Raw genomic sequence first — 13,290 nt, forward strand, 5'->3', positions numbered from 1 at the left:
AGAGGAAGAGAGATGAGGAGACGGAGGAGGAAGAGAAAAGAGTGAGAGAGAGAGAGAATGACAGGGAGAGGAAGAGGAGGGCAAACAGAGGTTGGCAAGTTGGTGGAGAGGGATGGACGGCGTGTCAGTTAGAAAGAGAACTAGCTGACTGAGGGAGAGGTTTCGCAGAGGGAGGGTCAGGAGCGGTGAAGGGAGAGGAAAAGGGAGCCGGAGGGAGGCATATGAGACATTCCTTCAGTGAACGGGTCGACCGAGTGTGAGTGCAAGCGAGCCGGTAAAATCGATGTGGCGAAGTGTGGCTCTGCCACTACGGTGTGCAAAGGGTGTGTTGTACCCTGTATGTGATCGGTGCTCTGCCTTGTGGCGTTATTTTGTAGATACAGAAATAAGTAGTACGATTCGTCGCATTTGTCTCTAAACCGATTCGTTCGGAGGAATTATGTGGAATATTTTACGCATGACAGCATTTTGATGCCAATGTCACATTATTTGTATAGTCTTTAATATCACTGAACTTACAGTATATTTTGAACACAGTTCACGCAATAATTTCGACATTAAGCTTCCGCTTAAATTATTTTTTCGTTTCTACGCCTACAATTATTATACGTAGGTATCATTGCTCTTTCGTATCACCATCCTCTCCACTTTTTTCCATGAGAAGTCATCACGGTCATTCAAAACACATCGTCTATCAAATTTGTTACGATACAATATTATATTTGAATGAATTATGCTGAGACGTCATGTTTCAAGAAACACTGAATTCTTGTTATTGGCAATCATTTGAAAGGGAAAAAACAAATATTCATACAATCCGATTGTCGGCATTTGATCGGTAATATCGAATTAAACAAGCTAACAATAGTAATAGGAAAAGTACATACCCGGTGAGAATACACGAGGTTGTCTAGGAGTATGCTCGGATTCGTTTGCAACACTATTTTAATTCGACGAATCTTGTACTGATTTGCACGATCGTGTAAGGCATCGTGTACATAGGATGGCACCTGCCTCAGAGTTGAACATAGAGCGCCCTCGCAGTGGTTTCACTAGTTACGCTCCTGCAATACGCCGTGCCGACGCGTGCTTCAGCCTGTGCGAGGGCGTATTGGCGAGATGTAGTTCCAGCGGAGGGGATTGAAAGAACCAAACGTACGTACGAGATGACGGCTCGACGGACGAACATAACCGGTCGGGCGGGAGGGCAGGCGGGAGAGTATGTCAGGTTTAGGTCGACCAGCAGAGCGTTTCTCAGTAGTCGCGTTTCCACACTCCGATGGGGCGGTCGTATCTTGCTTTCTTTGTCGTGTAATTAGATCGTGTGTTTTCTCCTTCGATTTTATAATTCTTGACTAAATACAGTCATACCTATTTATAATGCCGTCGAGCATTATTTAATGTGCTGTTGCATTATTATTTCGAGTTTGTGACTTGAAGCAGTTTCTGTGAAGAATCATGATACTTGTGATCGAATAATAATAAGTTTCTTAATAATATATTTCTGTAAATTTCTTTAGTTTTTATAATTTGAACTCGTTAGTCGTTCTTTTGTTACATTGCGGGAGCATCGTATCATAATTTGGCTTTCACCATATCTAACTTTGAGTGTGTTACGACGAATCGACGGAAAGTGTCGCTAACATTTGGTTCTAAATGCTGCTCGCGCTTGAACTAACCAACAAAATGGAAGAAGCTTAACATGTTCAATACGCTGCAATTTTTCATATTCTGCATGACGTGTTTCACCTAATGGTGAATGAATAAATTAGGTGTAGGTTAACCGTGACTCGCACCGCGAGATAAAGCCTTAATTTGTGGATAACAGGTAGTCTATGCTTTAAATGTGTTAAATACACATTACATTAACACAAGACGAGATGAAAAATGTACAAACAACGTTGCGATATTTCGGAATCTGTGACAACGCTGCATCAGTGTATTCCTTATTTTAGTTAAATAAATGGGCTAGTTTTACATGTAAACGCATTTTCTTGGCTCGTTGCCTTTTAAAGTTTGTATGTAATAGAAGTGTTACAAATTTTGGTCCAAGATTTTTAATAGTATTACTGCTAAACAAATTTTTCATTTTATTTACAAAAAATAAGTGCTCGATTACCATGAGTAACACGTATCCCTAACGTTATTCAAGTGAAAATTTTCATTTTTGAAACGTAAACAAATGTAAAAATATACAAAAATATTCGAGACAGTGTCGTACACCGAAGTTTTCTTGTACTGCAAAGATCGATTTGTTGAAATAATTTGCAAGAGAGTATTTGAGAAAATGTCGGGGCAAGAAAGTGTAAAAGTGAGGTGAATACGCGTATGGCTGACTCCTAGACCTTGCAATGCCATTCGATAGCAGAACACAGAGCGACAGTGGCAACAAGAGACACGGCTGTTTGATGTGACGGCAACATAGCAATAACTATCCCCACTCCCGAGTGGAAGCGGCCAGTGTTTCCCCCTCTTTCGGTTGGCTTAGCCCCCTCCAATGAACTCCCAATAGGTCGCACACTCATTAGCCCAGTCGCGCGCGATTCTCTCTCTCTGGCCCGTAATGCCGCATGTCGCCGGCCGATCAGCTGGTCGGCCACGCGGAGTTGCCTCGTTGTCTCGGCTTGCGCGCTGCGCACCGTTTGCCCACGCGGTTTTCTGTGTACACTGTTCCAGGGAAGGTTAGGTACCTCCCGATCTTCCATGAAAGCGGCGCGGAGCGGAGCAGCGTGTGCGCACTGCACATTGCAAGGACGTCACTAGATTTTGCTTCAGTTCAGGGATGTCGCTCGCAGTACCAACAGTTATCTAACCCTTTTTTACTGTCTTTTTACTCTCCGTTTTATGCAATAAAGGATACGTAATTTTTTAAAAAGAGGATGTAATTTCGCCTAATGACACGTCCAGTTGAACGCACCAATTAAGTTATTTCGCGAATGAAGTTAAATATGAAATTTCATAGATATTTGTAACTAATATGTTATAAAATATACTCGAACGCGATTATTAACGTAGTATGAAAAAGATTGGGATCAGCCGAATTAAAATGAACTTAAGTATGTAGCGGTTGGAATTTGTAAACGTGATTCGAACAGCAAATAAGATATAGATTGCCAAAAATAAGATAATCCTATGTCTTGTAATTGAGATATTATTATCTCAGTGTGATGTAACTTAATTCACGCATAATTCTAATGTAACTCATTTTATACTATACACGAATATAATTTTCAACGTACATAAATGCAAAAATGAAAAATCAAGAAGTGAGTAAGTAGGTAGGAACACCAAGTTGTTTTCCTTAATCACAAGACAATAACTCGAGAATTTACTTTCGTTTCTTATGATTCCATTAAAGGAACATTTTTTATTATAAAATACGAAGAAACACTTCAATAGTTTTGTTGAATAAGGACTCCGATACAGTGTTGTGTTAATAAATGAATTCATTGTAAATACATATTGTGACAATTACAATACAATCGTACGAAATAATTTACAAGTGGACGGTATACGACCACTGATGAATCTAGTACTCAAAAACTAGAGAAGTATTGTATATTATGAAAAATAGGTTATCTAGATATTGACTTTGATCTCCTTTAGTCGGGTAATAATAATATAGCAAAATTTAGCTACAGAAGACAGTGTATTTGATGTATTTAAATGTGCAGTAATTTTTCAAGATAAAAATGCTTACAGAATGATATTGGTTTAAGTAATTTGTTTTTGCAGTGATTACCGCAGTATAATGTTGAAATTTATATAACTTTATGAATATTTATATAGATATACTTACGTACAAACGTACGCGCGCCTGTGTGTGATATGCATACATAGTTGTTACATAGTTAAATTTTGAAAATAACTACCTCGCAGAATTAAATTATAATTAGTAAAACATAAAATTTCTATTTCGTTAATTTATTATTCAAATAACCGTATAATGCTACTTTTCTTAATGATGTTATTTCATGTTAGATTTGCGAACTAACGCGAAGTAAATATTTACAGGTGAAGAGCTCACAAGCAATCTAACATTAGTAGCTTAATGCTTGAAGCGTTCGGTGGCGCCACTTTAGATTCTTCGTATTGTGTCTTGCTGCCACATTGATGTTACTATCATATCATACCAAGCATTTTCAATTGGTCATGACTCATAATTCATTTAAAGTTCTTTTCCATGTGTTGCTATTTTAATAAACTTCATTCAAAGGTGCCTATAATAACGTAAGAAGACTGAAATGTATCATGTACCGCAGATTCGAATTCTAATACATTTATTCTTCGAATAAAACTTCTAAGACATCGTGGGGAGCTTAATTGAATAGTTTATCTATTTATTACAAATACAACTATAATTATTAGACATTTTCAATATTTCAATGATGTTGATCTAGATGCTCTGATATGGAAAAAAATATGTAAACATGTTTGATTTATAAATCATGTAGATAATATGTTTCTTAATGTACGAAACCCATTATAATTTATACTTAACAATTTTTAGATAACTTTTAAGATAATATTTATACATTATGTAACTTTGCGTTATTGCATGATATATTAATTAAGTTTAACTGATTAATTACTTGTTGTTTAATTAGAACATTTATTCTTCCTCCATAATATATATGACAAATCTATTTATTTAATTCATATAACTTTATAGAATAAATAATAAAGGAGAAAATGTCAAATTTCCCATCGTAAAAGTATTCGCACATTTAAAGTATACATAATTTTCTTTATAATTTCGATACTCATTTGGGCACTTTTTTTTCCATGTCGCAAATAATTTTTGTTAAATAATCCGTTGAAATATTTTTCTTTTATTCCTTATAATCTGATCTAATATTGTAATGAGTTTCTACTGATAATATGTATTCCTTGTCGTACGTTTCATGCTTCCTCACATACTCCTGACCTTAATTTGAAGCTATTCACGTTTTAGTAAGTAATGCTTACAGGCAATTTTACAGATTCACAAAAATAAATATACCAAATCATATTGTGAGATTAAACAATTCAGTAATTATATAGACGAGCCAGCATTTGATGATTCCTGTGTATGTCGTTGAGGGCATAATTTTGAGCAATTGTTTTCTCTATACGTTACTCACGGTAGATTTTAGTTTTTGAGATAATCCTGAAAAACTCTTGCTACTACTACATCAAATTCTACATTCATGATGGCGTCTGCAAGAGAGCTACAACTATAACCGCATGTTCGTTGCTTCGGTGACTGCTTATATCAATCGCCCTCGATTTTTTCAAGTTACGTATACTCTTCCTGGCAAAAGTTCCATCCGTTCTACTCAATTATGGTAGTTTCAAATGTTGTTTCGTACAATATATAAAATTATGTTTCATTTTGATAATATACATTGGAATTAGTAGGGCTAGTTTGTTTTGGGTGGAGGTGTAGAGAGTTCAAGATTATTGTAAGTTATTTTTCCTAGTTTAAAATGAAATGGATTTTATAAAAATATAAGATTTTTGGCAATTATACAGTAAATATATACCACCCACCCTCTCAAACAAAACTAGGCCCCTCAATATCGATTTCTATTATCTGAATAAAACTTCTATATATTGTACGGAACAACATTCGAAACTACCGCGATTGAATAGAACTGTTGGAACTTTTGTAGAAGAGAGTACCCATGTAAAATCCGGGAAGCTCGAGGGCCGAAGTAACGAACGTGCGGCTATGTGAACTGTCTCACGAACGCGCTCATGGATACAGAATACGGTGAGTAGTAGCAAAAGTTTTTGGCGAATATGTTGGAAACTAAAGCCTACCGTGAGTAACATATCAAAGAAAAAGTTGTTCAAAATCATGCTCCCAACAACATATTTCAAAATCATCGAAATCGATGAGAGTGTAGCGCATTAACAAGTTAACCGTAAAATTTAACACTAAACTACCAGACGGGTCAAAATGACCTATTCCTGATTTCTTCTTTTTACAGTTATTAAAAAGATGACATATGTATCTCTGGGAAATTATTAAAGAATTTGATTTAGTAATACGCAAACTGAAATTAAAGTCTCAATAGATGCATTCTTGGACTTTCTATAGAGGAATTTCAAAAAGTCAATTTAATTGCTTAGTAGTTTTAGTGTTAATAGTACATAATGGTACAGTATATAATATTGAACATACTTTCACATATATGTTTGAAAATGACTTCAAGAAGCGGTCATTTGTATAAAGAGAGCTGTTCAAAATGATAACTCTGATAACATATTTCTAGATTATCAAAGTTATCGAGGAGTTACTAATTTATGCATTGTGCGTAAAATTGTTAGAACATATTATAATAAAATGACTTTAGAAAGTAAAGAATATAAAGTTATAATATTAAATATTACATTTGTAGTTCTAATTGCAAGTATAAAACAAAGTAAGCTAAAAAATAATTTTCAAGTTAACGACTCACTATACAGGGTGTATCTAGTAACTAGGACAGGCTATAACCCTTTTCTTGTTGAAGTTAGGAAAAAGTCATAAAAGAAATCTTTACTCTATTTAACAAGCTCTGTAATAATGTGACACAAGTTCTTTCATAAATGCATTGATGCAGTTGCAAAGTGAAATTGCACTTTTTTTAAAATTAAATTGTATGCATTTTTTTTACATAAATGGTTTCCTTGCATCATTTTGCGTAAGAAAGGTTAAAGGTACTATCATTTAAAACTGAATATTTTTCGAAATATTTTACATTGAATGCTCAATGATGCTGTTTCTCGGTTCTATATTTGTTTCATAAATGAAAAATAACAGCTATAGAACCGACACATAACTGATATAGCGCAGAAACAATATAACTAATAACGGTTATGACTTCATTTCAGTTTTCCATAATTATTGGAAGTGTATATTGAATAAATGTATAATAAATGCTTATGATTAAAAAGGAATCCATGTAATAAACATTATGAGTTTATATAGAAAGTAATAATTCATTTTCCTTTTGTTTAATACGTTCGCAACCAGTGTCACATGTTTGTGACGCTCTATCATTTTGTATCTTGCGTAAAGAAAATTAAATTACTTTTACATGTGTTTGTAAATAAAATCGTAACACATGGTGCAAGATGTTCGAAGTTGAGGCGATTCTGTTCCTGAAATTTATTATTTTTTTAGAACGACCATTTGTTGCATTCAATAAAATATTTTAACTATGAAGATTGCTACTTAAGCAAGCGCTGGTCTCGAACGTGTTGAATAATAATGCAGTTATAATCTTTGAACAAATACTATTTTTTTAGTATGTAATATCAGAATCGAACTTTAGTCCTATTCTTTACTGTTCCCTTCCATATTTATTATTATTGACAGAGTGCCAATATGTATACAATATTTTTTTTATATTTTTGTTTATGTAACAAACATTTGTTAGGAAAACTTATTATTTTTTTTTACTTTCATAAAATTACATTTTTATAAATTTTTATAAATTTGTATAAATTTAATTTTATAAAATGAAAAATTATATTTTACAAAGATACCTGTATTTTTAGTAAGAAACTACTAATTTTAATAATACCTACAAGAATATTAATGTTCCAAAATATTTTTTAATGGAACCCAAAAAAATGATAAAAGTAAAGTGATAGTTAAATTCATCAGAAATACGTTAGAAGATATAAACAGATTCGTATATGCTTTGCGACCATGATGAATTATTTCATGACGTTTTGCCTTTCGCAGAACATCAGAGATGTATCCTGCGACACAATACTGTTCGTGCACCACCACGAACGAGATATTTCGCTTACAAGGGAACCTTTTCAACCAGCACACACCGATTTTGATGAAATTTATGTGAAACGTAGTTTTGAAGAAAATATTAAACACGTATTATTTCTTATCGGTCAACATCTACCTTGAAAGGATGACAACATCATTCAATGTTCAGGGTTAGAAGTACACTTTTTGCAGTACTTCTGAAACTAGGGGGTGTAAAAACATTCTTTTTTTTTAAATTCTTCGACTCGAAATGAACAATTCAGATTTTTTTTATACACTCAGTAGTTTCGGAGATAGTGTAAATAATATACTTTCAATCTTCAACTTTGAGGGGTGTTTTCACGCCTAGATGTTGGTCGATAAGAAAAAATACGTGCCAAATATTTTCTTCAGAACTATGTCTCGCATAAGTTTTATCGAAATTGGCGTGTGCTGATTGAAAAGGTTCCCTTGTTAGTTCTTTACTGGATGATGAGTTCTAATTCAAGATATATTTTATAAGACAATAAATGAAAGCGTATATTTTTCAATAATAATTTAATTAATTTGCGAAGGCGTTAACTTCCGTGAATAAATCTTTTGATGTACTGGCTCTCAAGCGAAGAATGTTCGCTCTTGGCTGAACAATTCGATATACGGTATTCACTGTTTGCAAACGTATACATATTGCCGAGAAAAATTGGTTACAAATTGTTTGCGAGTTGTTCTTGAATAGTAGTCTGAGTCTAGCATTAGGTAATGATTAGAAAATAAACGACAAATATTTTTCATAAGCCTTACGCTTTGTACTCTTTAGATATGGCAGGATCATACAAAATGCTTAAGTCACTGCTTCTTCAACGGAAATTTCAATTTTAAACAAGTAATTTACTGCCATTATTTAACTTTAAATGAATGGAATATGTAAGTAGATATATTGTTTTATTATAAATATATATACAGTTATACACAAATCATTAAGAAGATGGTTTCGTCATAATAATTTAATATTATTTTAACAAGTTCCGTACCACGTGTACCATTTGTGGTGTCGCGCAATTTTTGTAAGAAATTTTTTGTGACCAAAAACATAATACCAAATATGTACAAAAGTAAAAAACTTGAATGCAATTTAATATTTCATTAAAAAAATCAATGCACTTTATAAGCCAGATATAACTGAAATTTCTGAAATTTGTAACTGGTGTTACAATAGACCTAATATGTCTTCGGTCAGTTTGCGATCGACTGCAAAGCAGTGTAGAAATCATTTTTTAATTAAGAGCGTTAGAAAGATACTCAATGAAAAAGTTTTAATGTTACATAGGTATTTGAAGGATTTTAAAATGTTCAATTACCAAATTGAAAAAAGTAAGTACAGTATTGGTATCTATGTTCCTTAATACTAAACCTACCGAGCAGTTAAATTGACTTTTTGAAATTCCTCTATAGCAACTTCAAGAGTGCATCTATCGAGACATTAATTGATTTATAATTCATTTTGCGTATTGCTAAATCAATCTCTTTAATAAGAGAAATATCACGTCTGGTAGTTTTAGTGTTAAAATGTACTTTTCACATTCAAGTTGCTTTTTTATCTCACGCTGAAGTATAGATTTTAAGCGTTTTTCTAAATTATGACACGCGGCGAAAAACGGAGCATTTTACTGTGAGGTAAACCGGAACGCCTTATAAGGATGGAAATTATAAAGCGTTACAGTCGAATATCTCCGAAAATATTGATTATACGCAAAAATGTTTCAGACGAAAGTTGTTCAATACCTAGGGGGACATTATGTGGTGGAACTTTTATTTTTCCTGGTGTACACTCCAAGGTGAGGTGAAGGTCAACTTTCTTTTTTTAAATAGAATAATACGTTTTTTATCCACCATAGAATATAGCGTTTTAAGACGAATTCAACGACCTATGACTCAAGGTCATTCAAGGTCAAACTTGCAGAGAAATGGAGAAAACGTGTGATTGTTTTATTTGTACTTTAGTGTATGTTCAAAATGTACATCTCTTACTTCAATGCACTTCACAATTCTTCTTCTTAATGATTCTCTAACTTTGCTCAACATTTCAACATTTATCTTAGCACAAGCTTCGCGTATTCTGACTTTCATGTTTTCACACGTCGTAGGCTTAGTGGATATTACCCAGTTTTTAATGTGACCCCATAGAAAGTAGTCGATTGGTGTTAAATCCGGCGAACGGGGCGGCCATTCTGTAATTTTTCCTGCATTCTCCTAATACCATAAACATATCAAAACAATCTTGAGACATTTCCATTTTCACCACTTATTTAAGTACTATCGTTCAGCGAAGGATATCTTAGCACGAATGGTAATGAAAGTAAACTGACTATCTTGCAGAAGAGCACAGTAATACGTAAATACGTTTGTTTTCATTTCACTGATAATGACTTTGTTGTTGTCCTGAGTAATACTGACATTGACACATGTTATGTTTTGGTGTGAATGTTCGAAGGTACGAACTAAAGTACAAATAAAACGATCATACGTTTTCTCCATTTCCCTGCAAGTCTGACCTTGAATGACTTCGAGTCATAAGTCGTTGAATTTGTCTTAAAACGCACTATTTGATGATGGATGAAAAAACTATATTTTTTTTTAAGTAAGAGATTATTGTAAGCTATATATATGAGTGATGTATGTGCCCGAGTATGTTGTGTTTGAGTTGCAGAGAGTGAGAGTGTGTAAATGTGTATGCGAGTTTTTTTTTTTTGTTTCTTCGGATCATTTGAAACGTGATGCGACACGAGTTAATTACCTTTTCGTTATGTTTCGATCGCTAATCGATGATGTCTGATTTATGTCCTTAATTAAATAGGTTAGGAAGAAGAAGAGGCAGAGCGGATATCTCAACGTCAACTGCGTATGTAGGAAAACTCAAAATGCACAGTGGAAAACTTCGGTCCCAAAATAGCAAAACGTAGAAAAATGAAAAGAGAAAAGCATTTCCAGAAAACTAATAAAAAAGAACACAATATAAATTCAGAAAAATCTACTGATAGATACGTGGTTTATAATGAACATTATATTCATTCAACAACAGAAGAAGAATGGATTCATTGCATGTAATGGCAAGGGTGTGCCCATGAAAATTGAACCAGTGCGGAAAAGGAAAATGATACATTCATTTGTGATTTTGTTTACAAAATAATATATATTTTTATGTTTATTTACGTGAATTAATAATTTTCATTTAATAGAAATAAAGAATTTGTATTTTTATATGATTCTAATTCGGTGTTCCGTTTTATCCTACCATTTTAGCGAAGCGGATATTTCAATACTTTTGAAAAATTGTATTTGCCTTCATAACTAACTATTCTTCTTAAGAACATCTGTTATTTCCTTATAGCCTAAGGCGTATTTAGGATTTCCAAAAAAGCGTCTTTTCATGCGTTTATTGTTCCAGATACTTCATTATTACGATTTAAAGTAAAGCGTTCCATTTTGCTTCACATTTCCCTATACGATGTTCTTGTTATGTTTTCATCGACATTAATATTATATGCATTATGTTAAAGTACTTTCCATATTATTACATAATACAGACAGTTTCTAATAAGTATTTTAAATATCTTTATCCGGAGATCAAATATTAGAGAATAATACAATTCAATTTTGACATCAAAATTCAATTATTTTCTACAAAGGACACTGTCACGCGCTGTCACCGTTCGGATAACTTGCAACTTTACTTCTTCCTCACCTTTTTAGATGATTTTTAAATATCTTGTAGAAATCGATATTTTGAGCAACTTTTCTTCTTACAAAAGTGTCGGACTATTTTAGATTTTGAGATATTCATAAAACGTGCCGGTCTAGTGCGTTGAACGTTGTCGATGTAAATACATATGTATATTTGTAACACATTCGCAAGTATAACGGGCACGTTCATTACTTGACGATCTGTTCATATCCGTTAGAAGAAAAACATCACTCCCGGATTACACGTAAGCAGTCATTCCTCGAGTCAGTGTTTTCACTTGGTATCATGCTCAAATTTAACGCTTTCACTTATTGTTGTCGTTTCTTACAATACATAAAAATGACTTTCATTTTTTATTAGATAGTAAAGATTGGTGAACATTAGCGAGGCTGATTTGTTATAAATATATCGGCAATTAAAAGAGTCCCATATTTTTGAAAAGTTGTTCAAAACATTGATTTCTATAACAAATTTAAAACCCACCAAAATCAGCGAGGAAGTAGTTAATCCATGAGTTCAACCATTGCTGCATTAATGCCAGATACTCAGTAAAAGGAATTGCACGTAGAAGTGATTTTGAGTTAGCTACTGTTTGGTTACTGAAGTCGATAATTGCTCAGATTGCAAGAATCTGTCGATTCTTGAGTATTACTGAAGAGCATATTTACTATGGATCATTGATAAGTTATACATTTTGGAAGTCATATAAGATCATATTACTTAAAATCTTTGTATACGCATATGCCGTATTACCTATTTAAACACTTTTTCTATGTGCATGTCAGCAAGTATGTATAAGCAATATTTTGAACGTTTCTTTCAAACCAATAATGTATTTCAATTAGTTTGTGTTTGTAACTGTATTACGGAATAAATAAAAAACAATAATCAGGGTGGGGCTCAGTAGTGAGAACTTCAACAAAACTCTTAACGTAGGTAGATCAGTAACGATCGAATCCTTTAGTTCCTTTCTGTGGCACTAGATGGTCGCCGTAGGTGGACTTTCTGTCATGAACATACAAAATTACTTCTACGTAGCTTCGAGTAACTTCTAAAAAGAATGTGATAAAAATAAATTTTTGTAATTATATTTTTCTATCGTATATTTTCTTAGGCATTTTATCAGCTTTCGTGCTGATAAGATATTTCCAATGAACTGTGCTTGCACTGTTCATAAGTGTGAACTATATTTCTTCTATTATTTACTTAAATACTGGCTAAGCAACAATGAAAGTCGAATAAACAAATGTTCTAATTGTTTGTTGCTGTTATGTAGTTGTCGAGAATATTTAAAATTATTATAAATCCAGCAATACGAACGCGTTAAAGAAAAATTTGTAAATAGAATATTTCGCTTTAATTACCATTATATCTTTTTCAAAATTAAATTTTATAGTATTATTTTTCGCAAAAATGTTTAAGGGTTCTGTTAGTAATAACGTGCGCCGTTCAAAAAATTCCCGGAAAATGTAAATAAAAAGACAGCAAATTGAATTAAACGCTTTATTTTTCAATATATGTATATCTCATTTAAATAAAATATTAATACATCGTAAAATAAAGCTCAATAAATTTACACAGATACATGATTTAATTATAAATATAGTATTCTATAATATTTACGAATAAAATCCATTTTTCAGAAATTTTTTAAATGCCTCCGGAAACGTATACTTCTTACCGGAATTTTTTATTATTGGTGAAAAAGTAGATGCACCATACAATGATGATTTGCAGTGCCTTTAAATAATTTAATTTGGTTTTCTAATCTTTTATAAACCGCGGAAAGTTTTCATTCAAGTACTGTAAA

General features: G+C 32.8%; 2 protein-coding genes across 26 annotated transcripts in view; one reads left to right on the top strand and one right to left on the bottom strand.

Moving 5' to 3' along the window:
* The window catches only part of Tlk (Tousled-like kinase), a 91,191-nt gene that overhangs the window by 14,490 nt on the left and 63,411 nt on the right, over positions 1-13,290 (bottom strand). The gene's annotated exons all lie outside the window — the stretch shown is intronic.
* Positions 36-11,083, top strand: LOC116435244 (uncharacterized). 8 transcript variants are annotated; one of them, XR_004236723.2, is made up of 4 exons: positions 1,391-1,506; positions 9,354-9,412; positions 9,503-9,573; positions 10,593-10,971. XR_004236723.2 is itself a non-coding variant. In XM_076371957.1 (3 exons), the coding sequence occupies exons 1-3, from the start codon at positions 284-286 to the stop codon at positions 10,686-10,688; spliced, it is 276 nt and encodes a 91-aa protein (XP_076228072.1). In that variant the 5' UTR covers positions 36-283; the 3' UTR covers positions 10,689-10,978. The 8 variants fall into 8 exon arrangements, 6 of the variants coding, with proteins under 6 accessions (XP_076228072.1, XP_076228074.1, XP_076228076.1 ...); XM_076371957.1 differs by lacking the exons at positions 1,391-1,506; positions 9,354-9,412 and adding an exon at positions 36-392 and having other exon boundaries at positions 10,593-10,978; XM_076371959.1 differs by lacking the exons at positions 1,391-1,506; positions 9,354-9,412 and adding an exon at positions 36-337 and having other exon boundaries at positions 10,593-10,970.

The sequence above is a fragment of the Nomia melanderi genome, chromosome 11, assembly GCF_051020985.1.
Source record: "Nomia melanderi isolate GNS246 chromosome 11, iyNomMela1, whole genome shotgun sequence".
Lineage (NCBI taxonomy): Eukaryota > Metazoa > Arthropoda > Insecta > Hymenoptera > Halictidae > Nomia > Nomia melanderi.